The sequence below is a fragment of the Myotis daubentonii genome, chromosome 3 (genome assembly GCF_963259705.1).
Source record: "Myotis daubentonii chromosome 3, mMyoDau2.1, whole genome shotgun sequence".
NCBI classification, from domain to species: domain Eukaryota; kingdom Metazoa; phylum Chordata; class Mammalia; order Chiroptera; family Vespertilionidae; genus Myotis; species Myotis daubentonii.
This window is the reverse complement of record NC_081842.1, coordinates 5,393,538-5,420,664: the sequence shown is the minus strand read 5'-3', so window position 1 is coordinate 5,420,664 and position 27,127 is coordinate 5,393,538. Positions and strand designations below refer to the sequence as shown.

Here is a 27,127-nt window from a genome sequence, read left to right as displayed (position 1 = left end):
GCCTGGCTTTTGTCCAGCACCATGTTTCTGAGACTCACCCATGTTGCTGCTACTGTCATCAGTCACTTTTATTCCTGAGCAGTACTTCCCCCTCAGGACAAGCTGTGCTTACTCGCCACCCAAGGACTCCCAGCGGAACATTCCGCTCAGAAGGGACACACTAGAGACACTCACCCTGTTTCGGGAGAAGTAACTATGCATTTACTGGTCTTTCATGTATTTTTATTGACTTCAGAGAAAGGGAGAGGGAGAGATAGAACATCAATGATGAGAGACAATAATCGATGGGCTGCCTCCTGCACGCCCCCTACTGGGGATCAAGCCCACAACCTGGGCATGTGCCCTGACTGGGAATCGAACCGTGACCTCCTGGTTCATAGAGTGGTGCTCAACCACTGAGCCACACCAGCCGGGCTCTTTATAGGCAACCACCTCACATTTCCTTAAATTCCTTTGTTTGCCTCTGGTTTATAATCCAGAATAACAGCCAGCAGAGAAAATGGTAAAATCACCCATGGGGTCGTTTAAATGGGAGAGAGAGAGCGGCCACGCCTGGGCCACCTACCCGTTGGTCAGCAGGCAGGAGCTCCGACACGGCTGGCAGTGATTGCTCTCGAGGTTGCATGTCTAAGTTCTGAGTCTTGGCTGCAGGCAGGGGCAGCCCTGTCCTCGAACAGCCACACAGACCCATCTAATGCCAGCTTGCTTTGGACTCAGCCTCTGGGATACCCATAATAAGACAAAAGTGAAATGGTAGGAGAAAGATGACAGTGGCAAATGTTACACATAGATGGAAAGGTTTTAGAAAGCATCTAGTGTACTTTGTTTCATTATGCTGCAAAGTGTCAGTTATTTTATACTTACAATCAATATTGCTTCCAGACATGTTTCTTACATGTAATGTACTTGTTCTGCAGTTTCTTCAACAAAATCAGTGCAGACAGACAGGAAAAATGTTCCATTTACAAGTACAAGACAACAGGGGACCCAAAAATCGGAAGACGTGCCATCTTTGCCGACTAAGGTACAGCAAATTTGAAATCTTGCAACACCTAATTAAACATATCTAATATAATAATAGAGGAATGTGCAAATTAGATGGGACGCCGTAACATGACAGATCTACAAGCGGCCGAGAGCTACAGGAGGGTGGGGCAGCGAGCTACGAGCACACGGATTTGTGGGCAGAGCTACTAGTCTTTCCAAAATAGGCTACAGTAGTTTGATCTATACAAAAAAGTATTTGTATTCATTGAATTAAATACAATTTAAAATTATCTGTACCCAAAAGATGAGCTTTTGCTGCTTTTCTGAATTCCAGAGTAAAAAGATAACAGGAAACACTGGTCATAAAGAAAAATCCACTGGAATAGTCCATGTAATTCCTTACTGTGGCAGTAAACTACCAAACCAAGAGGAGTCCAAGAGAAAATATGAAGGTGATTTAGCAACTTTTAAGTCGTATTTATTCTTTCTTTTTGTAAGTTGTGAATTCTGTATGTCTGTGTATAAAAGTATACATAAGACATATATACTGTTCAAAGAACGATTATAGAATTTAACACTGTGTAGCCACCAGCCCTAACAAATAGAACGTTAGTCCCCAGAACACACTGTGGGCCCTTCCTAACCACATCCCCTCCCTGCCCACCAGAAACAACCAGTCTTCACTCTGACGCCGCATTCATTCCCTTGCGTTGCCTCTCAATTCCCTGTCTTTGCGTGTACCCTTAAGCATTATGTTCACTCTGACAAACTGAGTGGCAGACCAGCCCACTGAGTAAAGGGCAACACGGCCACTAATGAAACCAACCGAAGGCTTCCAGGGAGGGGTCAACCGGCAGACGCTGGCTTCTGGGCCAGAATGTACAAGGGCCCATCAGGGCGAGGCCCTGCACCGTCCTGGGCACAGAGAACCCACCGCGCACGGCTGCTCTGTGGGTCTGGGAGAGGTTCGGGGGAACAGGCTGCTCAGAACCTCCCGTTCTAAGAGCCCAGGGACAAACCTCCAGTGCTGGGAGGAGGTCGGAGCAGAACACGCTGGGGGTGAAATGGGAGCCCTCGGCTGACCTGGCTGCAGCACAGGGACGGGGCGCCCTCTCCCATAGGTGGTGGGCCAGACAGCCAGGACCAGCTCACCTGGCAACACTGCAGAGTGGTACAGAGGAGCAGGGGTCTTGGTGACACCAGCCCTTAATGCTCAAGCCTCTTTACTACCAGACTGGTGGCCCTTGCCCTGGCCGGGTAGGCTTAGAGCAGTGGTTCTCAACCTTCTGGCCCTTTAAATACAGTTCCTCATGCTGTGACCCAACCATAAAATTATTTTCGTTGCTACTTCATAACTGTAATGTTGTTACTGTTATGAATCGTCATGTAAATATCTGATATGCAGGATGGTCTTAGGCAACCCCTGTGAAAGGGTCGTTCGACCCACAAAGCGGTTGCAACCCACAGGTTGAGAACCGCTGGCTTCGTGGATAGACTGTCGGCCTGCGGACTGAAGGGTCCCGGGTTCAATACCAGTCAAGGGCACATGCCCAGGTTGCAGGCTGGATTCTCAGTGTGGGGCATGCAGGGGGCAGCAGATCAATGATTCTCTCATTGCTGCTTCTATCTATTCCTCTCCCTTCCTATCTGAAATCAATAAAAATATATATTTTTTAAAACCACAACAGACTGGTGGCCCTCTGCCTCTGGGGTGCAGCCATCATCCTGGCTTCGCCTTCACCAGCGGGAACAGAGGTGCCTCTTCTGACTGCGGAGAAGGAAGGGCAGGGGCAGGGAGGCCAGGCACAGCCGGTGCCATGACCCAGGCAAGAGACTGGTGGTCAGGACTGGGACTGGGAGCAGTGGAAGTTGGAAATAAGCAATTTCTCCTGTTAGCAAAGTTTAACATTTGCATTAAGTATCAGTAGGGCATAATATTACTTAACTATACATCTTGCTGCTTCTTTGCTCACCACTAATTCTTGAAACATATTTCGTCTCTTGCTAGAATTCCTTTTTTATTACTTTGGAGTATAGTGAATAGTTTCATTTCAGAATGTGTGGAATATGTGAGGAAATTTCCCAGCTCTCTGCACGTCCCTCTCTCCCTCACAATGACTGCCATTCTGCCTGGTAAATGGTGGCCTCCTCTGACCAGCTCGTTGGTCGTGGCTGCAGGTCTGTGCCTGCAACGGGCCTTCCTCCCCCTCCCCACCCCACTAACCCTAACACCCCACCCCCCACCCCCGGCCGGGAGGAGAGGGCTGACAGCAGGCTCCCTGCTGCCTGGTGAGGACGGGAAAGGGCAGCCCTTCTTCCGGTGGCTACTTCACTAACACCTGAAATCTCTCCTGTCAGGGCACGTCCATCCCCGTCGTCTCTATCACAAATGCCCAGAATCCCACAGGCTGCACATGCCATCCTGTATTTAACCATGACCCTCTGACAGGCATTTAGGACGTGCCGCTGTTCCCTACCCATGCTCAGTAACATCCTTACCCGACGTGCCAGTGTGTGTGTTTGTAGGGCTTGGTCCTAGAAGTGAAGTTGTTGAGGCTATGAATATGTTCACTCAAAATTGTAATCAGTACTGCCAAACTGCCACCCAGATAAAGCTATACCAAGTTACACAACCACGCGCTGGGAACAAGAGTTCCAATTTCCCAATAGTCTCACCAACTCGAAATGACTTGCCAATTGGGTAAAAATATTCTTGTTGTTTCAACTGGCACTACCTCCAGCTAGTGGTGTTTGAACCTTTAGTAATAACCTATTGGCAACTTTTAGTTCTCTTGGGAATATCATTTTTCTTTTGGTTTCATGTTTCTCTCATTTGGTATGATTAGGAGAGTGCCACATTCCTGCCGCTAAGAGCACCTTTCCGTATTCTGGCGCTGTATGCTCTTACTGCCTCGCCTTTATGTCATTTTAATGTGCTTATCAGGAGGTGTAAATGAGTGTGGCAAACATGCATGCCATCTTGAAATAAAAGCCCATTATTTTAAAGATCGCCAAATTGACTATTTTTCTAATACAGATTTATCAAAGGAAGAGGAACATCTGAAAGTACCAGCAGCTCTGGAGAACAGTGGAAGACAGAGAGAGAAAAAAGCAGATCAAGAGAAGAAAACCACTTTAGAAATAGAACAAGAACTACCATCAAAAAGAATCCAAGTCATTCACCCTGAACGGGAAAGCCAACAGGAAAATGATGTAGCAAAAGAAGAGCTTAAAAAAAGTGTCCCAAAAAGCGACATGGATGAGGTGCCAAATAAAAATGCCCACACCAGCAAAATACACCTCCGACAAAGAAAGCATTATTTATTCACAGAAGCCACGGAAAACCTGCATCACGGGCTTCCTGCGTCCGGTGGGCCAGCCAAACCAGGGGCCTGGAGATGCCACCACAGCACAGGCAAACAGCGCGGGGGCGCCAAAGAGCTGGCGCCCAGGCACTCCGGGGGCGGGTACGAGCCCTCTTTTGGTAAGTCTTCCAGAACAAAAGCAAAAGACGAAACTTTCAGAGCAAAGAAGAGCAACCTCATGGAGGAACTCTTTGGATCAGGCTGTGTCTTTAAAAACGACCAAGCAAGTGCTGCTACTGAAGGGTCTGAGGAGACTTGGAAAAGTAAGATACAGCAGCCACCCTCTAGTCAGGCCTCTGCCAGCAATGCTTTTGGAGATTCTAAAGTAACTGTGGTGAGTTCTGTTCAGTCCTCGTCACCTACAGAAGGAAAAATGAAAATAATTATTTAAATACAATCGATATTCTAATACAGTCTGGTCTGCTATTCTGGTTCTTTTGTGCCTTTAATTTTGTAGTGTGTGTGTGTGTGTGTGTGTGTGTTTTCCGTACATAAATTGACTTTGGATAATTAAGGTTTTGTTTTATTGCTAACCTAATTTTAAAATTCCATTTTGTATTAGACAATGACAACATTTCTAATGACACCTTATTTTTCCTATAACTGAGACGTCCATTATCTTTTGGATGACTCATTTATTATTGTTTTCATATTCTATGGGACTCCATTGCTCAAGTCCACCCAAGATATACATATCTCATTCATATAACAATTTTATCAAAAATCAAATTGCATTGTAACTTTAAAAGCATGAAGCAGCTTTGAAAGATAAAATATGATCAGAGGGCTCTATATTTTTTAAAAACCACAAACACAGGCCGAAACCGGTTTGGCTCAGTGGATAGAGCGTCGGCCTGCGGACTGAAAGGTCCCAGGTTCGATTCCGGTCAAGGGCATGTACCTGGGTTGCGGGCACATCCCCCAGTAGGGGGTGTGCAGGAGGCAGCTGATCGATGTTTCTCTCTCATCGATGTTTCTAGCTCTCTATCTCTCTCCCTTCCTCTCTGTAAAAAATCAATAAAATATATTTTTTTTAAAAAAAAAAAAACACAAACACAGCAGTGATCACCAAGCTTGGTTTTATGAAAATTATTTTTGAGCCCTGGCTGGTGTGGCTCAGTTGGCTGGAGTGTCGTCCCATACACCGAAGGGTAAATGGTTCAATTCCTGGTGAGGGCACATGCCCAGGTTGCGGGTTCCATCCCAGGTAGGGGTGCACTGGGAGGCAGCCAATCAATGTTTCTCTCTCATATTTGTTTCTCAGTCTCTCCCTTCCTCTCTCTAAAATCAATAATACTTTTTAAAAATTATTTTTTGAGTGTTGTCTTATTCAGCTAAACTGGGCATCTAATATTCTGCCTTTGGGGCAACACTTTCCCATGTGCACCTAGGATTCAGCATTTTTAAATATATTCATGGCATACCTGCACCTTGACCTTTTTTTCTGTTAATCTTGTTCTTTCAAAATAGTATATGGGGCCCTAGCTGGTTTGGCTCAGTGGATAGAGCGTCAGCCGGTGGAGTGAAGGGTCCTGGGTTCAATTCTGGTCAAGGGCACATGCCCAGGTTGCGGGCTCGATCCCCAGTAGGGGGCATGCAGGAAGCAGCTGATCAATAATTCTCATCATTGATGTTTCTATCTCTCTTTTATTGATTTCTTTCTGAAATCAATAAAAATATATTTTTTTAAAAAGCATATGGATATAGTGTCCACAAGTTAGCTGCTCAGTCCTGATTAATGTATTCTTTACACCTAGAATATTTTATTTTAGGACTATACAAAAAGGGTTGTACTCTCAATGTTCATCAGTTAACTTGCCTTCATTCATTTTTTTTTTAGATTATATATTTTGAGAGAGAGAGAGAAAAACATCAATGTATTGTTTCACTTATTTATGCATTCATTGGTTACTTCCTGCATGTGCCCTGTATGGGAACTGAACCCTCAACCTTGGCTCATTGGTGGACACTGTAACCAACTGAGCTATCTGGCCAGGGCTGCATTCATTTAGTTATAAGAGCAACTTATTTATAACCAGAGGCCCAGTGCACGGACCCCTGAGGGGTCCCGGATTGTGAGAGGGCACAGGCCAGGCTGAGGGAAACCACCGATGATCGGGGCAGGGGAGGGACTGCAGGAGGACTTCAGGGTGTGTCCAGCCCCACTCACCCAGTCCCGATTGGCCTGACCTCAACAGCAAGGTAACCTACCAGTCAGAGTGTCTGCCCCCTGGTGGTCAGTGCACGTCATAGCTATGGGTCAGTCAAATGGTCACTTAGGCTTTTATATATATAGATTTAGACTACAGTGTTTCCAAGGATGTTTATGGGTTTGTGTGTAATATTAACACTTTTAAAAATTGAAAATAAACTTTTAAAAGGGAGTGTAAAAAAGGGGGGGAGTACAAGTTATGATGGGAAAAGAATTGTATTTAAAACCAAAGATAAAGACTACAAATGGCATAAGCTTTGACCTTTATGAAAACTACAGTGGGGAAAACAGAAGGAAGGAGAGACGGGGAGGGCAGAGAGAGAACACTTAGAATTCTCATAGCTTACACAGGGGACTATGCAAATGCACATGAAATGACATAATTGACTAGCCTTAAACTCTGGAGAAATTTACTAAAATGATTCTTAGAAATGGTGTAATCGTACAATATTACAATGTCTACTCCAGCTTTAGAGCAGATGGAGAATTTTTCAGGGGATCTTTCCTTATGCCTACCCACAACGAAAGCACAATCATAACATTAAATCTGAACTACCTAAAAGTGCTTCTCTAGGGCACTATTTAATAAAAATATAGCCGAAACCAGTTTGGCTCAGTGGATAGAGCGTTGGCCTGTGGACTGAAGGGTCCCGGGTTCGATTCCGGTCAAGGGAATGTACCTGGGTTGCAGGCACATCCCCAGTGTGAGATGTGCAGGAGGCAGCTGATCGATGTTTCTCTCTCATCGATGTTTCTAACTATCTCTCTCCCTTCCTTTCTGTAAAAAATCAATAAAATATATTAAAAAAAATATTTATAAAAAAATAAAATAAAATAAAAATATAATCTAAGCTTGTTACTTTCTAGTCATCTAATTAAGATTATTTTAAAGACATATGCATAAGACTAGAGGCCCGACGCACGAAATTCATGCAAGGGGCTCGGCCCTCGCAGCCACAGCAGCTTGCCTCAGCCCTCGCAGCCCCGGCTTCATCTGGAAGGACATCTTGAAGGTCGTTTGGCTGTCTGGTCTAATTAGCATATTATACTTTTATTATTATCCTATATAATAAAGAGGTAATATGTAAATTAACCCTCACAAGATGGCTACCTACAACCAGGCCAGCAGGGGGGTGAGGGATGACCAAACGACTAAACAGCAGGCTGCATGGGATGACCAGGCTGGCAGGGGGGGTTAGTGAGGAATGACCAAATGACTGAACAGCAGGCTGTGTGGGGTGACCAGACTGGCAGGGGGTGTTAGTGAAGGATGACCAAATGACTGAACAGCAGGCTGCATGGGGTGACCAGGCTGGCAGGGGGGGTTAGTGAGGGGTGACCAAATGACAGTTAGGGGCAACCAGGCTGGCAGAGGGGGCAGTTGGGGGCAACCAGGCCGGCAGGGATGCAGTAAGAAGCAACCAGGCCGGCGGGGGGTGAAGTTGGGGGCGACCAGGTAGGCAGAGGGGGACAGTTGAGGGACGACAGAGGCCAGCAGGGGGGCAGTAAGGAGTGACCAGGCCATCAGGGAGGGGGCAGCTGGGGGTGACCTGGCCAACAGTGGGGTGCAATTAGGGGTGACCAGGCTGGCAGGGGGGACAGTTAGGGGCAATCAGGCCAGCATGCAGAGGCAATGAGGGGCAATCAGGCTGGCAGAGGGGGCAGTTAGAGGCGACCAGGCAACAAGCAGGCAGGTGAGCGATTAGAAGTCAGCGGTCCAGGATTGTGAGAGAGATGTCCCGGATTGGAGAGGGTATAGGCTGAGCTGAGGGGACCCCCCCCCCCAATGCACAAATTTCATGCACTGGGCCTCTAGTAGATAATAAAATGCTAACTTCTATCTCTAAGGAAGGAGATTGTGGTCAATTTTTAATTTATTTTCTATGATTTTCAATACTGAACATAGCTGTATAATCAGGAGGGAAAGATCAACACTAATAAAAGAGAAAAATGGTAATTGGTGTACGAGCTACCCTTTTCATTGGCTAATCAGGGCTATATGCAAATTAACTGCCAACTAAGATTGGCAGTTAACTGCCAACAAGATGGCGGCTAATTTGCATATGTAGGCACAGTGCAGGGAGGCGAAAGGGAAAGCAGGAAGAAGCCCCCTGCCACTGACAGTGATCAGAAACCCAGGGGGGAGCTAAGAGCTGGGGGGCAGGGCAAAGGCGGCCTTTGCCCTGCCTGCCCTAGCCATGATCGGAGAATCAGGTGCCTTTGCCGCCCTGGCCAGTGATAGCAGAAAGTAGGGGTGGAGCCAGCGATGGGAGCTGGGCACGGTCGAAGCTGGCAGTCCCAGGAGCTAGGGGTCCCTTGCCTGGGCCTAAAGCGAAGCCCATGATCGTGGGGCCGCTGCAGCTGCGGGTCCCCGCTGCCCGAGCCGGACGCCTAGGCCAGAGGCGTCAGGCCTGGGCAAGGGGCCGATCCTGGGATTGGAGGGTGATGGGGGTCAACACCTGAGGGCTCCCAGTATGTGAGAGGGGGCAGGCTGGGCTGAGGGACACTCCCCCCCCCACCACCACCCAGTGCACGAATTTCATGCACCGGGCCCCTAGTGTTTTAAATAAAAAGCGATCCATCCTGGCCAGTGTGGCTCAGTGGTTGAGTGTCGACCCATGCACCAGGAGGTCACTGGTTCGATTCCCAGTCAGGACACAAGCCTGGGTTTCAGACTCCATCCCCAGCAGGGAGTGTGCAGGAGGCAACTAATTGATGATATTTCTCTCATGGATGTTTCTATCTCTCTCTCCCTCTCCCTTCCTTTCTCTCTCTGAATCAATAAAAACATATTTTTTATAATAAATATTTTTAAGTCAAGCACCAAAGCATAAATGTTAATATTTGATTGTTAGAAAACAATGTTAACATATATACAGCATTTGGCTTATGGAAATAATAACCACTTTAAATGAAATATTTTAGACGCTTGTGTGTAGAAAGTGCTGGAGAATAAAGTACAGTTTTACTTTACTGCTACTGAGAGCAACGAGAATCTGATTAAATCTTCCGTTTTCAACACTTAGCATCACTAAGAAAAGAGACTGACTGAATTGGTCCACAAAACATTTTAAGTTCCAGTGTATTTTAAATGGGAAAAATTTCACTAATAGAAGTTCTTAAGATTTCAAATTCCTTTTAGTCTGTTCACGAGAATTAAAACATATTTTAAAAATATTTCTTAAGAAGAAATTCATTTCCTGTTCTCTGGTAGACAAGGTACTTTGGCGCTCCTGCTATAGAAAAGCTAAAAATGCTGTATTAACTAGAAGAGAGGTCGCCAACCTTTCGGACCTCACAGACCACCAGTGGTCCGTGCCACCGGTTGACAACCGCTGCTCCAAAGGTTTCCTTTCTAGAACAAACATGTTTTTAATCAGTTTAGCTGGTGAACACTAAGTGAAAGGAGGCCCCAGGGAGGCTGTCTCTCTGAAGTCAGCTTTGGCCTCAAGGGCATTTGTGAAAACTGGAGAACTGAGCATCAGAAAAGCCTCCAGGGCCAAACCCAAAGAACAACACCCATCAGCCCAAGTAGAAGCCTAAGAGAAGGTCCCTCCCACGACCCCTGGCCAGCCAGGCCTCAGCCTCAATAAGCTGAGAAATTGTCTTAAACTCAGAGACTGTGGCCAGTCTACCCTCACCCTGTTTGACAGACTGAAATTGGATTGGTTGATAGAACCTAAAAGTAAAGTTTAAAGAGATCTAGGCTGGTAGTAGCCCCAGAGCAGTAGAAATACAAATCCTTTCTGCAAGAGCCTATCTTTTTGTTTTCCTTTATATATAAATTTCAGAGAAGGGAGATAGAAATCTCAATGATGAGAATCATTGATCAGCTGCCTCCCACATGCCCCACACCAGGGATTGAGCCAGGAACCCAGCCATGTGCCCTGACCGGGAATCGAACTGTGACCTTCTGGTTCATAGGTCGATGCCCAACCACTGAGCCACAGCGGCCAGGCTGGAAGAACCTATCTTCAACTCAGGCCGCAGGAAATTCCTACAGAGTTAAACACAAAAAGAACAAGGTGCTAAGAGAACCAAGAGGAATAACATATAAGGACCAGATCTGCAAAGACTTCACCTATTGGAATTATACACAGAAAACAAATGTCTGAAGAAATAAAAGTAGTTTTTGAAAATATGAATTAAAAAGAATAAGAATTCAGCATCTGTGACAACTCAGAAGACATATAATAATTTAAATTAACTCAACAAACAGGCTTAACAGCAGAGGAGACCAGAATGAAGAGAGTAAAAGATCTGAAGCACTGATCAATAGCAAAGCACAGAGACAGGAAATAGGTTAGTAGACATGAATAGAGTGAAAAGGTTTAACAAGCATCTGTTTCACCCTGGCTGGTTTGGCTCAGCAGATAGAGCGCTGGCCTACGGACTGAAGTCACAGTTTGCCAATCAAGGGCACATGCTGTGGTTGCAGGCTTGATCCCCAGCCCTGGTCAGGGTGTGTTCAGGAGGCAACCAATCAATGTGTCTCTCTGTCTCTCCCCCTCCCTTACACTCTCCCTAAAAATCACTGGAAAAATATCCTCAGGTGAGGATAAAAAAAAAAAAAGATTGTGGATAGAAATATTTCCCTGCTTGATTTACCATAAACACTACTATACAGGAAATCCAATTGGCATGAAGAGAGCCTTAGATACTTTAAATCAAACAGATGTCTCATCTAAAGCTAGAAACTATCTATACCCAGTATTTTTTAATAGAAACACAAACCTATAGCTATCCAGAAGTATACATAAATATACAAACATTAATACCAGTAATCCCCGTTCTGTGGAATCATGGGAGACTTTGCTTCCTCATTCCTTTTCTGGACTCTTCAAATAGGATTAAAAAGAAAAGCACCAGGTATTTTTTTAGGTACTATTTTTATAATTTAACAATTTTATTTTAAAACCACACATATCAGTATCCATAAATGTATGGGATCATTGGAAGAATCATAAGAAACTGGTAACAGAGGAAAATTGGGTGACACAACAGTAAAAGGATTAGGAGATGTTTTTTGGGGTTTTATTTATCTTTATTGTTGTATTACAGATGTCCCCTTTGTTTCCCCATTTACCCTCTCCATGCCACACCCGCCCCCAACGAACTTTTAAATGTACCTTTTCTATGTTTTAAATTTAGTACCATGTTTGTTTTTTTAATCCTCATCTGAGAATATTTTTCCATTGATTTTTTTTTTTTTTTTTTAGAGAAAGTGGAAGGGAGGGAGGAGGGGGAGAGGTAGAGATAGAGAAACATCAAGGTGAGAGGGACACATCAGTTGGTTACCCCCTGCACCCACCCCAACTGGGCCTAGGAAATGAACCTGCAACCCAGGTACATGCATGCCCTCGACTAGGAATTGAACCCAAGACCCTTAGGTCCATGGGCCAATGCTCTAACCATTGATCAACACTGGCCAGGGCAATACCAAGTTTATTATCTATTTTAAAACAATTATGTGAAATATGACAAACATTTAAACTCCCCCTATTTAATCTTCACTATTAATGTACATGGAAAGCGTTAACAGCTGTGAAATGTACATCTCTTCCTCTAGCCTCAGTGAAATCTGTCATAACTGCAGTACTAACTGACAGAATATATCCTTAGGAAATAAATAAAGGTCTTGTCAGGGAGGCTTGAAACGGCTTAGTGTGCCAAGGACATCCCTGGGCATGTGCACCTGGCCGCTCGATCGAGACTACGCCACCCGTCCAGCTGCCTGCAGCTCAGGTGGGCATCAGACTGTGGCATCTACGGACCCTGGACCCTGCAACCTCCTTGTGCTGCTGCCATCTCCCCCCATCAGGTTGGCATCTCACCCTTGTGGCCACGTGTGCCCTGTGGTGACTGACGGTGGAAGCTGGAGTCGGAGCTCTCACGGTGCTGTCTGTAGAAACAGCTGTGCCCCTGGCTCTGCATCCTTCCTCAAAGCCACATCAACCTGCTGCCAGGTAAGCCTGGATGACCAGGGAACCTGAGACCACTCCAGTCCGATAAACGGAAGTAACACAGCGCTCTGTCATTTCATGTACAGCTAGCAGGAAGCACAGCGAGCTCCTCACTGGGTCACTAAGGAGCACAAGAACATGATCTTTTCAAACCTAGTGATGGAATCTGGCTTCCAGGTGCTGCAGCCGACGTAGTTAATGGTTAAAGCCCTCTGCCACTTGTCAGTTACAGACTGGTCATAGCAAATGAGTAGCTGTAAGGAAGGAAGTCATACAAGCACTTGCAAAGATTTTAATTAGTAAAGAAGTGTTTTAAAAATATTTAGCAGTGCCGAAACTGGGTTGGCTCAGTGGATGGAGCGTCGGCCTGCGGACTGAAGGGTCCCAGGTTCGATTCCGGTCAGGGGCATGTACCTGGGTTGCGGGCATATCCCCAGTAGGAGATGTGCAGGAGGCAGCTGATCGATGTTTCTCTCTCATCGATGTTTCTGGCTCTCTATCTCTCTCCCTTCCTCACTGTAAAAAATCAATGAGATTTAAAAAAAAAAAAATATTTAGCAGCATTATACTTTATGGGCCAAACATGTATCTATTTAAATTAATTTAATCAGGCTCCCTACTTTGTTTAATTTTGTTCCGTTCTATGGAGCATAAATATTAAATGCTTATAAATACATTTCATTTGAAATGCTTTAAGTACAAAACACAAAATTCAAGCACAAAACAATGTGTAATGATCTCACAAATACATTTATAAAACTCGGAAATGAAAAAATAACAGCTTCAAATAAGGAGATAATACTCCACCAAGGCTTGCTCAACAGATGACATTTTAAACCAAAGATAAGCACAGGCAATGTCAGTTAGTGTTATTCTCAGTGGTGCTGCATGAGATTAAAAAACAAATTTTCAAATTCTAGTAGTGATATTAAATTGCTTTCTAATCTGGATTAAAAGTAGTATGAAGTCTTTAAAGTACTTAAATTATGAGAAAATGTTGACTTTCCAATTGGCAATGTGACCTTTAAAATATGCCAAGAGAAGGCCCAGCCAGTGTGGCTCAGTTATTGAGCATCAACCCATGAACCAGGTCACAGTTCGATTTCTGGTCAGGACACATGCCCAGGTTTCAGGCTTGATCTCCAATAGGGTTCGTGCATGAGAGGCAGCCAATTAATAATTTTCTCTCATCATTGATGTTTCTCCCTCTCTCTCCCTCTCCCTTCACATCTCTGCAATCAATTTTTAAAAAGCATACTTAAAATATGCCAAGTGTGCAAATCACAAGTAACAACATGTAGATAGATGCCTGTAATGTCACATTTCTTACCACAAATCTGCTGCTTTGCTGGCCAGTACAGAGGCGTGACAGACCTCTCTGCCTCAATGACAAGTGTACAAATTTAATTCTTATAAGAATCTCACATAAAATCCAAGAACAAGCAGGGTCATCAAAAGAACTAACCTGCACTCTTTTGTTTCTTAAACAAATACAAGACAATAAAACAGTTTAAGTCAGATTTTTAACCTACATGAAAATTCATTTTTCAAAGTCTCAGAGCTGTATTCATCTTCTTTTTCAGCTGAAAGGATGAAGCATAATAGCCACAACTTTGTTACAGACTAAAATCCAACAGGTGATTCCAACACCACCTAAAAATAAAGAAATTCAACGTGAGAGCACAGCAAGCGTTCTGCCCACATTCCCTGCCTTTGTTCCCAACGTGGGGCACACGCACCACAGGGGGGCGATTCGAGACTAAGTTATTAACAATGAACTTTTGCATTTCTTATGGTTCTAGGGGCCTCATATACACTATATAAATACATTCTGTGACATATGTATGCCAGTTCTCTATTCTATGTTTTGAAACTTTGCTATTTTTTCATATCACTTCATATTATTATTTTTTTAACAATTTCTTAGTGATTTCTTCCTCAGGACTTCAACTTCTTTTATTCTTTTTTCTCCTTCATGGCTGCCATGTTCTTTGGAAGCCTGTATAGACCCAGTTAATGGCCTTTTAGGCTTCCTCCACGTGCATAGGAGCTCACTTTTTGAATAATAAGAATTATATGTCACGGGGGGCGGGGGCATCAGGATTTTAGAGATGCTTAGGTGGGGCACGGCCAAAAAAAGGTTGGGAACCCCTGTCTTAGAGGAAGTAAGAGTAGTTCCATTCTTTTGGAGCAGTGCTGGGCTAAGACAAAGTTTGTATTTGTGGGTTCCAATGCATCAAACTTTCGATTAATTCACAGGGCTGCCTTCCTTACTAAGCAGGAATTATACAGAACCATGAGCACTGGTTTGAGTTCCTCTTCTCTACCGAGAAATAGACTTCATTATTGACAATATTCGTAGGCTGGAAGCCCACTCTGTGACACTATTTGGTTTTCCCTTCTCAAAGAGCGTCATGAATGAAGCAATGTTTACCCACACCATTCCTGTCCCACTGGTCAATGAGAGACAGGAAGGCAGGCTGCAAGAGTGGCCAGTGGCCTGCTGGCTACCGGGAAGACTGGCCTCTTGCACCAGTGCTGCCCTCAAGGCTGAGTCCCACAAAGGGGGCGGGGGAGGGAAGTGGTTAAATTGAAACAGTCATTCCTTTTAATTTAGTAATTCACCTCCAGCATTATCACAAATCACAACCAAAAACTGACTGAAAAGGAGGTGTGCTATAGCATTATTCTTGGTAGAAAAAATTAGGACCTAATTTTTAACAGGAAAATTAGTAAATTATGACACATCCAAATGAAGAACAGCTATTCAAAACTCCTTAATAAAGAAAAGTTTATTGATATGGGAGAAGGCTTACAATATAAAGTAAAAAGGGACAAAAAGCTAGACAACCTTAACTATACAAGGGTGGGCAAAAGTAAGTCTACAGTTGTTCGAATGGAATATATAATACAAGAATCAATAATAATACAAGAATAAACTGTGTTTCATGTAATCGTAACTGTAAACCTACTTTTGCCCATCCCTGTATAAAAATAAATAGAAAAAGACTGGAAAAATATAACACAGTCTAAGAGGTTATCCATAGCTAATGAGTTTTCTTTCATTTTTCTTTTCTTTTTCGTCATCCCACAATGACATGTACTACTTTTAACATCCAAAAGAAATTATCATTCACATATAACTGCCCTCGCTAGGCCTAGAATTGAAAAGGGGCTGCAGAATCTGGGAACTGGAGGTAGTGTTGGAATAAGCAGGCTGTCGACTGCAGGGATGGGCTTAGAGTCCAGAAGCAGCCGTGGCCTGAGTTCTAGCTCTGCTGCTTAACATTTCGGTGACAGCGGACAAGGTAAGGAACTTCTCTGGATCTGCATTTCCTCACAGCCAGCCTTCGAGGCTGAGACGCAAACCCTTACCACCCCTCCCCCCACCCCCACCCCACCCCCACCCCCTCCCCGCCCCCACCCCGCCCCACCCCCGCCCCCACCCCCACCCCCACCCCGCCCCACCCCGCCCCACCCCCTCCCCGCCCCCACCCCGCCCCCACCCCCACCCCTCCCCACCCCCACCCCTGTGAAATGGACGATGAGGACGTGTCGGGTTGACTTCACCTGCCACACACCTCCTCCTAAGCCTCTCCACAGTCTCCCACTGTGTCCCAGGAAGCTCTTACCTGCTACTCTAGTGGGAAACGCCACCAGCCGGTCGAGCGGAGTTATCCATTTACTGGGCACCACAGCCACAGGAACAGAATAATACTTCCAAATGAGGGAGACCATCAGGGCAGCCTGCGAAGACACTGTGCTGAGTGCCAACCACCTGCCGTCCCGCGGCCAGTCCTCACAGGGAGACGAGGACACCCCACAGCGACGACCACGCCCTATCAATCCAGTCCCTACAGCCCACAGCGCCGGGAACATACACAGCTGACCTTGAACAATGCGGGTTAGGGGCATCGACCCCACACAGTCAAAAACCCCAGTGTAACTTCTGACTCCCCAAAACATAACTACTAATAGCCTACTGTTGATAAACAGCTGACTAGCACATATTTTATGTTATATATATCATATACTGTGTTCCTACAATTAAGCTAGAGAAATGTTAAGAAAATTATAAGGAAGAGAAAATACAAATATATCTTTTATACATTCATGACATACCTTTTTCTCTCTTTTTTTGCTTATTTCTACTTTATTTTTTTAATTGATTAAGTTATTACATATGTTTCTTTATCCCCACATTACCCCCATCCCCCCCCACTCATGCCTTCACCCCCCTGTTGTCTGTGTCCATTGGTTAGGTACCTTTTTCTTAATATTTTCAATATTTCTAGGCTATTCAGTGGTTCACCTGTGAGTTTTGTCAAATTGTCACAAGTCTTCAAAAAAATTTCCAATATATTTATTGAAAAAAAATCCACATATAGTGGACCCATGCAGTTCAAACCGATGTTGTTTGAGCGTCAACTAAATACACTATTAAATTAGCTGATAAATAATGAAGATTTCCCATAACACAAGTGTTCTTTTCTCACTGAATATCTCTTTTAAGTAAACTATGCTAAATACACCTTACTAGGGACAAAAGCAACCTTACACCTCTGGATCCTTCAAAAAGTTGTTGACTCTCATCCACACTCTAGTGCTGGCCTTCTCATGCAGAAGCGGGCCTCTGCAAGTTTAAATGGTGAGAGCATCTCTTCTCTCCCCTCCTTTCCCCAGCAGCATTCCCTCAAGTTGTCTTCTGTCCCCTCTGTGGCCCTGAATATGTCACTCAAATATGCCCTAAAAGAGGGCCTCTGGCGCTGGCCGGGTAGCTTGGTTGGTTAGAGCCTTGTCCCGATATCCAGGGGTGGGGACCGTCCAGCCCGCAGGCCATATAAGACCAGCAAAATCATTTGGTCTGGCCCTATTAAGGCATCAGGGGTGAGTTAATTAAATGTTTGACCACATAGAGCAGGCTAATTTTTAAGTTGATAATTGTGTATGGCCCCCAAAAGATGTTATAAATATCCCAATGGCCCTTAGCAGGAAAAGGTCCCCACACCTGCGATACGCCAAGATTGTGGGTTCGATCCCCTGTCAGGGCACATACAAGAAGCAACCAATGAATACACAAATAAGTGGAACAACAAGTCAATGTCTCTGACTCTGTCTCTCTGTGTCTCTCTCTCCTTCTCTCTCTCTCTCTCAAATCAATACATTATTTTTTTTAATTAAAAGAGGGCCCCTGGCTTAACTTCAGTCCCTGGAAAAACCTATCTCATATCAGTGACAGCGCCTCAGGATCAAAGTACTTACTATAACCAAACAGCCTGAGTCCTTTACCCCAATCAACATCATTCATAACATTGAACCTCAGAGATCTTTTAAAGCAGCCATAGCAGATCTGCAACCTCAGGGTAAGGCAAGTAAAAGCCCCCCCTAGGAAAGTTGTGAGTCAGTGGTACTGGACTTTCATGACAATACGGGTTCCCCACCTGGAGAATAGTCACTTACTCATCTGTAGACCATGGAGGAAGCAACAGCCAAAATCACTGGCCATCTCAGAAAACACCATTTCTAAGTAAGCTTCTCTCACTTCACCCCCAGCCTCCCAAACCTGCGCTGGCGTGAAGACCACATGAAGAACTCCAGAGGAGTTACTTAGGCGTTCATTTGCTTAAAAATCCCAAGAGTTAACGACACTAATCAAGAGAAAGGCTTTTCGTCTAACTTATAAATTCAGAGTGTTCGGAGTTACATGCTTGCAGGACACTCAGCACAGCAGCTGAAGGTGGAAAAGCCTGGATTCCAGGGGCCGAAGGGGAGCAAAGTCCATCACCAGCTTTAATGACCCAGTGACACCATAGGACACTCACCTGCAATACGTAGAAGGCAACACTCATAACCCACTTGATCTTGGCCAACTGCGCTGTCCGTGCTTTCACTGAAAGGAAAAACAGGATGAAATGATTATATCAGCCCTGAAAGGAGAAGAAAATATTCAAATACACAGAAGTGCTCTTTTTTTTTAATGTATTTCTTTATTGATTTCAGAGAGAAAGGGAGAAGGAGAGAGAGATAGAAACATCAATGATGAGCAAGAATCATTGATCGGCTGCCTCCTGCACACCCCACAATGGGGATCGAGCCCGCAACCCAGACATGTGCCCTTGGCCAGAATCGAACCTGGGACCCTTCAGTCCGCAGGCTGACACTTTATCCACTGAGCCAAGCCAGCTAGGGCCAGAAGAGCTCTTTTGTCTCACAAAATATTTTTTAATTATGCATGTACATATAAAATAGGATGTCTTACATCACCCACTATGCTATTATTTAAAATAGAGCTCAGCCAAAGTGGCTCAGTGCCACTTTGAGCATCAACCTATGAACCAGGAGGTCACAGTTCAATCCCCAGTTAGGGAACAAGCCCGGTTGCAGGCTTGACCCCAGTGTGGAGGCATGCAGGAGGCAGCTGATCAATGATTCCCCCTCATCATTGATGTTTCTACCTCTCTCTCCCTCTCCTTTCCCCGCTGAAATCAATAAAATTATTTTTCAAAAATTAAAAGTAAAATAGAATCACACACAGATTGGGATGTGAAGCTTTAATTTCAAAAAACCTTAAAGCTATTCATCTAGCCTCACTGGTGTGGCTCAGTAGTTGAGCATCGACCTATGAACCAGGAGATCACAGTTCAATTCCCGGTCAGAGCACATGCCCAGGTTGCTGGCTCAATCCCCAGTCTGAGGCGTGCAAGAGGCAGCCAATCAATGATTTTCTCTCATCTCTGATGTGTCTCTCTCTCTCTCCCTCTCCCTTCCTTTCTGAAATCAATGAAATATATTTTTTAGAAAAAGCTATTCATCTAAATCAGAGATTCTTTTCACAATGCACTTACCAATCAATAGGACTAAATGTTCCTCCCCGATTCCCCGGTCTACACTGTACAGTAATCCATAAGGGAGCCTAATTGCCTGGGTCCTGGGCAGGCCCCTCTGCCTGTTTTACTAGCCACGCAGACAGCTCTCTCACAGTGCATGCTCTCAGCACACAGGCTGCCCTGTGAAAATCGTCGTCATCACAGCAGACTGTTATGGACAGTAGCAAACATCAAAATGAGTAAGACCTGAGTCTACACTCGGATAGCACTTTTTAGAGAACAGAATAAGAAAGGCCCTGAGACCCTAGCCAGTTTGGCTCAGTGGATAGAGCACTGGCCTGCAGACTAAAGGGTCCTGGGTTTGATTCCAGTTAAGGGCACATGCCCTGGTTGCGGGCTCGATTCCCACAAGGGGGCCTGCAGGAGGCAGCCAATTAATGATTCCCTCTCATTACTGATGTTTCTCTCTCTCTCTCCCTCTACCTTCTTCTGTGAAATCAATAAAAATGTAAAAAAAATAAAATAAATAAAGGAAAAAGAAAGCCCCTGAGAATCCACTGTGAGATTCTTTTCTAGGCTTCTCTCAGAAAAGTTGAATTTGAAAATGACAACCTCTCAAGTTGGCTCTGAAGAGACTCTAAGAGTATCCTGAATGTTTCTATTAGAAAGCAAAGGTTCACCAGCAAAATAAAGAGAAAGTAATTGTAATTATTATTATTGGGTTTCTCCTAGACAACTTCAAGGTTTATATCAACCTTTCGAACATCCAAGAACCAGTGCGTGTATTCTACGAATCCTCACAGGAAAGGTTTCCTATGAATCAGCTCTCATGAAGCTTTCCAAAACTACAAGTGAAAACAGTACCTTCCCGGCAATGTCATCAGTTTGGCTCAAATAAACTCTTATAAAAACTCAAAACAAAAAATAAAAAACGCACCATGAGTTTTGAGCTTATCTGTCATCTTGTTGATCTTTCTTTCCAGCCTGGCGTATCTGGCGAACTCGTCCATCATGTTGACAGTGGAGAGTTCCTGCTTCATGTCCTGGATCTCTGCTCTCATCTGAGACTCCTGCTCTGCATCCTTCTGCAGCACCCTGGACATCTGGTGGAGCAGACAGCAGGGGTCAGTGCCTTTCCTCTTGGGGTACCATTCTCCTCGCCTCCACCATCCTGCCTGCTGCCTCTCCGCCTGGGCAGGCTGCCCCGTACCTAGGTAGACGGCCTCTGCTGCCTGGTCCTGGTCCTGGTCCTGCTCCCTACAACCGCAAATATAAAACCGCCCTTCGGCCCAGCCCGCGTGGCTCAGTGTTTGAGAGTCCACATGTGAGCTAGGAGGTCAGGGCACATGCCGGGGTTGTGGGGGCGTGCAGGAGGCAGCCGATCAATGATTCGCTCATCATTGATGTTTCTATCTCTCTCCCTCTCCCTTCCTCTCTGAAATCAATAAAAATACATTTAAAAAATAGAAAACCTCCCTCTGATTTGAATCGCTATTCACATTGTATTTTTCCTTTTGAAGACATGCCAACGGATTGCTATGGTACAAATATGTGTGTCTTTCACTATAACTATAAAATTGGAATTATAAAATAGAAACTGCTTCCATCCCAGAGCTGTCATTCAGGTATGCGGACCAGGCATCTCCTGCCCACCCTGAAGAATCCAGTCCTAAGTTAGGTAGGCAGAGCAGGATGCGGGTGCAGAGTACCAGTGATGAGGGCATTCCTGCCAAGGGGCACCCTGGCAAGAGGGGGCCGGGGAGGGGGGTGAGAGCCAAGCGTAGTGATATGGTGTCTCCAGAAAGGGTAGCCTGATGTGGGAGTCAGAGGAGGAGCAGGGTAAGGCGCACATCTGTGGTAAGAGGAAGGTACCCAGCCAAACACTCACAGAGCCCAAGCGGCATCCATGCCCGACAGGGGTGGCAGTGGGAGAGTAGTTATAAAGGATTCATCAAGTAAAGCCCCTCACGCTGCCCTCACTGTGTCAGTCCTGGGCGCCTGCGCAGTGCTCCTCCTGCGCCCAAGCAGACTGGGTGCTCTGGAAGTCCCCCTCCTCCTCGGCCACCTTTGACTAAAGGAAGTCCTGCAAAATGAACAAGGTCCCCTCACCCATGTGTCCTGTGACCAGCTGGAAGGGGAAAGAGCAAGCGCTCTCAGGAAAATTCCAAGTCAACAGCAGGGACTGGGGGGTCCTTATCCAAGCACGCATCCCATCCCAACATTCGGGGAGATCCCCACCCGGGGCCTTGCAAGGCTTTGCTGGGCAGAGGATTCCTGGCATTAGTATTCCTCACGGGCTCAGGCCAGGGGGCCAGCCAGCTGCTCAGCCAGTGGGATGGTGCACCCCTCCCTTGCTTCTGGCTGAACGGAAACCATCAGAAACCTTGCAAGAAGGTTATGATCAGAAGTGCAAGGGTGTGGCCCATTCTCAATCAAACTCTTTCCCTCCTCAGAGCCCTGCCCACTTGGGTCCTAAAATCAGGGCCTGTGCTGGTGCAGCACTTGACCTCCATGGGACCAGGACGTTCCTTACAGCTTTTCACTGACCCTCACACCAACCCAGCGACCAGGCGGAACAACAGGGCGTACACTAAGAAAACCTGCACCTGGCTAACAATCCCAACAAACAGTGCCGCAACCAAGGGGCAGAGATTTAAGAAAGCTAACTGGTTTGGGTTTAGAAAGGTTATAGAGGCTGTAAGAAGCAGCATAGATGTGATACAAGTCCAAGGTCAAACCAGTTCCTCTTTCATCTAAATCAGCGGTTCTCAACCTGTGGGTCGCAACCCCTTTGGGGGTCGAAAGACCCTTTCACAGGGGTCGCCTAAGACCATCGGAAAACACATATATAATTACATATTGTTTTTGTGATTAATCACGATGCTTTCATTATGTTCAATTTGTAACAATGAAATTGGGGGTCACCACAACATGAGGAACTGTATTAAAGGGTCGCGGCATTAGGAAGGTTGAGAACCACTGCTCTAAATGATGAACAGCCACCCTTAGAGGGCAGCAGCTCACCCGAGTCTAGACTGCAGCGATAACCTCTTGTGACAGTGTTTGGTGTAGGCGTGGTGAAGAAGCCTGACATGACCCCGGTCTTATTTACAGCTGCTGGCATACCCCAAACACACACTCCAACTCCCCCCTCAGCTAAGGAGAAATTACGAAGAATTCATAGAGGAATGCAAAACACTGCCTCTGAGAACTGAGATTAGCTGCATGTGGCTCCAACATGAGGTGAAATGGGGTGGGGTACATAGGAAGAACGGAGGAAGAATGAAAGACGGACAGTAACCCCACAAAATGGAAGACAGCATCTGCAAATCACGTGGAATAGAGTTCGTATCCAGAATATATAAAGTACTCCTAATTCAACAGAAAAAACAAACAGCCCTTCCCTCCTGCTGTGGGCCTACGGAGGGCGCTCTTCCCCTGGGGACAGCTCCTGGCGCCCAATTTAAAAATGGCATGAATAGACAGTTCTCTAAAGAGGAGATACAAATGGCCAATAAGCACAAGAAATGATGTCTAATATCACTACTCATAAGGAAAAATATAAATCAAAACCACATTTTGCACCTATTGGGATAGCAATTCTCAAAGCAACAACCTAACATGACAAGTGGTAGAGAATGTGGAGAAACTGCAACTCTTGTGCAGTGCTGGTGAGAATTAAATGGTGCAGCTGCTATGAAAAATAGAATGGCAGTTTCTCAAAAAAATTAAATGTGGAGTTATTATATGATCCAGCAATTCCATTTCTGGGTATTTACCCAAAAGAATTGAAAAGAGAGACTCGCACAGATATGTGTACCCCAATGTTCTACCAGCACTACTCACAATAGCCAAAAGGTGAAAACAACCCAGATGTCCATCTAAAGATGAACAGGTAGACACGATGTAGGACATGCATATAATGGGCTAATATTCAGCCTTAACAAGGAATGCAATCCTGATACTCACTGCAAGGATGAACCCTAAAGACATTATGATTCGCAGAACAAGCCAGTCACAAAGTGACAAATACTGTACTATTTCATGTATATGAGGTACTTCGAGTCGTCAAATTTCATAGAGACGGACAGTAGAATGGTGGGTGCCAGAAAGAGAGAGAATGAGGAGTTAGTGTTTAATGCGTACAGTTTCAGTTTAGGAAGATGAAAAACCTCTGGAGATGGGTGGTGGTGACAGCTGCACAACAATGTGAATGGACTTAGTGCCACTGAACTTTACACCTAAAAACGATTAAAATGATTATCCTATATAATAAAAGGCTAATATATAAATCATCTCTTCAACCAGGAGTTCGACCAGGGGGCGGGGCCAGCCAGCCAACCGCCTGTGGCCCCTCCCCCCCCTACTAGCCCCACCCCCATCAACCTGCCACACACATCCCCCATCCCGGGCAGGCCTACCTGACCCACCCGTGCATGAATTTGTGCACCTGGCCTCTAGAGTGTGTGTGTGTGTGTGTGTGTGTGTGTGTGTGTGTATGTATCACCATAATTTTTTTTTTAAAGAAGAAAAATGGCCAGGGGCCAGCTCTTCAAGAGTCGCTCATGCAATTTTAAGAACTTGGGACAACATCCTTAAAGACTAAGCAGCATCAGGAAAGATTCTGAGGAATGCCTGGGCGCTAAAAGAGAAGTCTCTCTGCCTCACAGAACATTAGGGCCTCGAGCTTTACACAAAACAAGCACTCAGTGATACTGACAGAACAAAACATGAAAAAGTAGAAATCCTGCCTCATCTTAAATACCCATCCCCAGCAGCAATTTATAGCAGGAGAGAAAAGCAGGGAGAACCGACTTTCGGAAATAATGCTGCCACCCCTGCACCCAATGTTCCAGGTCTCAGTCCGGGTCAGACAGTCCCTCACTCCCGCTGTGGGCCAATAGAGGGCGCCCTCCCCCAGGGGACAGCTCGGGTTTCTCCCACACATCCCCCACCCACCTCCACTCCCCATCAAAGTTGCCACGAAGCCCCTATTCATGCTCCAGGAGGAGCAGAAGTAAGAGAATCACAAAACAAGGATCAAACTAGCGGGGTGACTATGAGTCAGACTCCTCTGGTAGGTAAAGGAAGATGGGGCGGCATTCACCTCTCCCCGCAGCCGTGACAGCGGGACACGAGGTCACGCACTCGCGCTGGGCAAGAAGCGCCGCTGAGACAGCGCTCCCCAGCGGGCGCCCGGCGCAGCCCTGAGTCAAGGCAGCATGACACGGTCCTGAGGTTCTGGGTCCGCACTGCCAACCACGCCACCCCATCCCTCCTGCACCCTTAGCTCCATCTCTCCGGGGCCGGCGAGGAAGACCGAGGCCTCCGGCAACCCGGGGCGCCGTGTTGCTCCGGGCACTGTCCCCCTAGCAGCCGAGGCTGCCGGACGCCTCCAGAGACGAGAAATAACGGAAATGGGGGGGGGGGGCACTAAGAACGCCCAACCTGAACATCGCTGCCACGTGAAAGCGTGGCCAAGCGTTGCCAGGCGTTTCTTTCACGTCTGTATTTAATGATTTGAGCATTTCTTCCTTAAAACGCAGAAGGTCCGACCAAGACGCTTCTGCAGGCCGAATGCGGCCATCGCGCGGCCGGTTTGGGACCCCCGTGTCTCCGCCCGGCTCGGCGAGGGCGGAGGCCGCGACCCACCGGCCCCTGGAAGGCGAGGCAGCCACTTACGAAGGAGGAGAAGGACGGGAGGAGGATCCTGAGGACATTGCACCCAAACACGAAGCAGAGAACCAGCAGCCACGCCCAGTGGTCGGCCTCCACCGAGCTCATCCCGACGCTCCCGACAGCGTGAGCTCCGCCGAGGCGGACGCCGGGGACCCAGCCGGCGCTCGCACCGCGCCTGCGCCCGGAGGCCGAGCCGGCTGCGCCTGCGCACTGCGCCGCGCTGACGGGGAGGCGGGGCCGTCTTTCCCACGAGGTCGGGGTTTACGCCTTCTCCGTGGCCTTCCGGGCTTCCGTAGTCCCCTCGCACCCACCCCTCTACTCCCGCGAGACCCGTTTTCCAAAGTCTGGTGGTTCGGGTCCCACTGTCTCTAGTTCGGGTGCTTTTCCTTTTTTTTATGTCATTTTTTATTTATTTATTTTCATTTTTTTATATATTTTATATATATTTTATTGATTTTTTTACTGAGAGGAAGGGAGAGGGGATAGAAAGTCAGAAACATCCATGAGAGAGAAACATCTATCAGCTGCCTCTTGCACACCTCCTACTGGGGATGTGCCCGCAACCAAGGTACATGCCCTTGCCCGGAATCGAACCTGGGACCCCTCAGTCCGCAGGCCGACGCTCTATCCACTGAGCCAAACCGGTTAGGGCTGTATTACTTTCCTTATGTTGACTCACCTTTATTTTATTTAAAATAAACCTTTCTAGCCCTAGCTGGTTTGGCTCAGTGGATGGAGCGTTGGCCTGCGGACTGAAGGGTCCGGGGTTCAATTCCGGCCAGGGGCACATGCCCAGGTTGCAGGCTCCATCCCCAGTGGGGGGCGTGCAGGAGGCGGCTGATCAATGATTCTCTCTCATCATTGATGTTTCTCTCTATCCCTCTCCCTTCCTCTCTGAAATCAATGGAAATATATATTTTAAAAAAATAAACCTTTCTAGAAATAGAAAACGACCATGATTATAGTGGCAGGTATCTGTAAAAAGAAATCTGTTTTGTAAGCAGTTATATGTAAAATGGGTTTTTACATGTCAAAACTAAACACAGTAACAATTTCCAAAACTGCACACCTAACTAAAAAGCACTGTTGGCAATCAGCCTGTAATTAACTAGTTAACCCACGTATAGGTGAAAATGGGGTATTACAGCAAAAGAACGCCATATTTATGTATAGTAAATAAAAGATGTCTAGCTGCCTCTTCTGCTATGATTGGAGTCTGAAAACTAAAACCTAAATCAAATGGATCACGGAGCTGTTGTTCTACCAATTTCTGTTTCAAGAAAACATGTGAAGCTAAGCTACTTAATAATGGTGGAGTGAATTCTTTCCATGGAAACACATCTTGGCTGGTAGGTGATACTGAACTGACCCAAAGACAGGCTGGGAGCCTGCCTCTCCTCCATAGCCTTCCCCTCCAGCAGCTGCAGCCAGGCTACTGGCTCCTCTACACAAGGTTTAGAAGAATTTACAGGGAGAAGCCACCTCATGGAAAGTGATGGCGGCTCCCCCTCTGCTCTACCCTTCAGGCTGACAGGAAAGTTTCAGCTGTTCCCCACCCCTACCACCACTATTACATACGCCCAGGAAGAGGCAAGAATTAGAAAAACAAAACAAAACAAACAGACAGAAAACACCAGAGAAATATCCCTGACTGTGCAGCAGTGATGGGAGAGGATCTGGCCTTCAGGAGCAACCCAACCTGAATAACTCAGCTCTCTCCTATTGCTTCGTTTGGACAGGGCTCAAACAAAGCACTCACAATGGAAGGCTGAATTTTCCTAACATGTGGAAAGAAAATATGAAAACCAAGACATCTCAGTAGAAATCAGTCTAGATCTAGTAACTAGAGATGTGCTCAAAACGGAGTGCCTTAGAGTCAGTTACTGAGGACAACCAGCATTAAGTGGGTATTTCTCAAGACAGGCGCACCAGAGGCAGCACTGCAACGCAAGGTGAAACAAGACGGCCTCAACTATTCCCAAAATGGTGAAAACAGAGGGCACAACGAGAAGAAACCATTTAGCGGGAACTGAATTTACCTGTTCTTTGGTTTGCCCACTTGGTTTTACTAAAGGAAAATGATGACAACAATGA

At 46.0% G+C, this 27,127-nt stretch overlaps 2 protein-coding genes across 9 annotated transcripts in view; one reads left to right on the top strand and one right to left on the bottom strand.

Moving 5' to 3' along the window:
• Positions 1-4,828, top strand: part of LCA5L (lebercilin LCA5 like) — a 35,102-nt gene extending 30,274 nt beyond the window's left edge. For 2 of the 4 annotated variants that reach the window (XM_059686475.1, XM_059686478.1), the window contains 3 exons: positions 918-1,024; positions 1,322-1,439; positions 4,025-4,828. In XM_059686475.1, coding sequence (XP_059542458.1) covers positions 918-1,024; positions 1,322-1,439; positions 4,025-4,743 — 944 coding nt within the window. In that variant the 3' untranslated portion in view covers positions 4,744-4,828. Of the gene's footprint in view, positions 1-917; positions 1,122-1,321; positions 1,440-4,024 lie in introns of those variants that run through there. The other 2 variants (XR_009451748.1, XM_059686477.1) reach the window with 2 other exon arrangements.
• On the bottom strand, positions 4,009-25,223 carry GET1 (guided entry of tail-anchored proteins factor 1). Of its 5 annotated transcripts, XR_009451749.1 has the most exons (7): positions 25,037-25,223; positions 20,292-20,457; positions 18,350-18,417; positions 16,160-16,274; positions 11,353-11,402; positions 6,564-6,606; positions 4,009-4,711 (listed from the first exon to the last, which is right to left on the bottom strand). XR_009451749.1 is itself a non-coding variant. In XM_059686486.1 (6 exons), the coding sequence occupies exons 1-5, from the start codon at positions 25,136-25,138 to the stop codon at positions 14,107-14,109; spliced, it is 525 nt and encodes a 174-aa protein (XP_059542469.1). In that variant the 5' UTR covers positions 25,139-25,222; the 3' UTR covers positions 4,009-4,711; positions 14,060-14,106. The 5 variants fall into 5 exon arrangements, 4 of the variants coding, with proteins under 4 accessions (XP_059542469.1, XP_059542470.1, XP_059542467.1 ...); XM_059686486.1 differs by lacking the exons at positions 6,564-6,606; positions 11,353-11,402 and adding an exon at positions 14,060-14,180 and having other exon boundaries at positions 25,037-25,222; XM_059686484.1 differs by lacking the exons at positions 4,009-4,711; positions 6,564-6,606; positions 11,353-11,402 and adding exons at positions 11,723-12,648; positions 14,060-14,180 and having other exon boundaries at positions 25,037-25,222.
• Between the last annotated feature and the right edge of the window lie 1,904 nt (positions 25,224-27,127).

Bases quoted from the DNA above. Each gene is read 5' to 3' on its own strand.
- GET1 (XM_059686486.1), bottom strand. From the start codon at position 25,138: ATGAGCTCGGTGGAGGCCGACCACTGGGCGTGGCTGCTGGTTCTCTGC. The intron at 20,458-25,036 runs GTAAGTGGCTGC...CTGCTCCACCAG, and splicing joins TCCCGTCCTTCTCCTCCTTC to ATGTCCAGGGTGCTGCAGAA. The intron at 18,418-20,291 runs GTGCGTTTTTTA...TTTTCCTTTCAG, and splicing joins AGATAAGCTCAAAACTCATG to TGAAAGCACGGACAGCGCAG.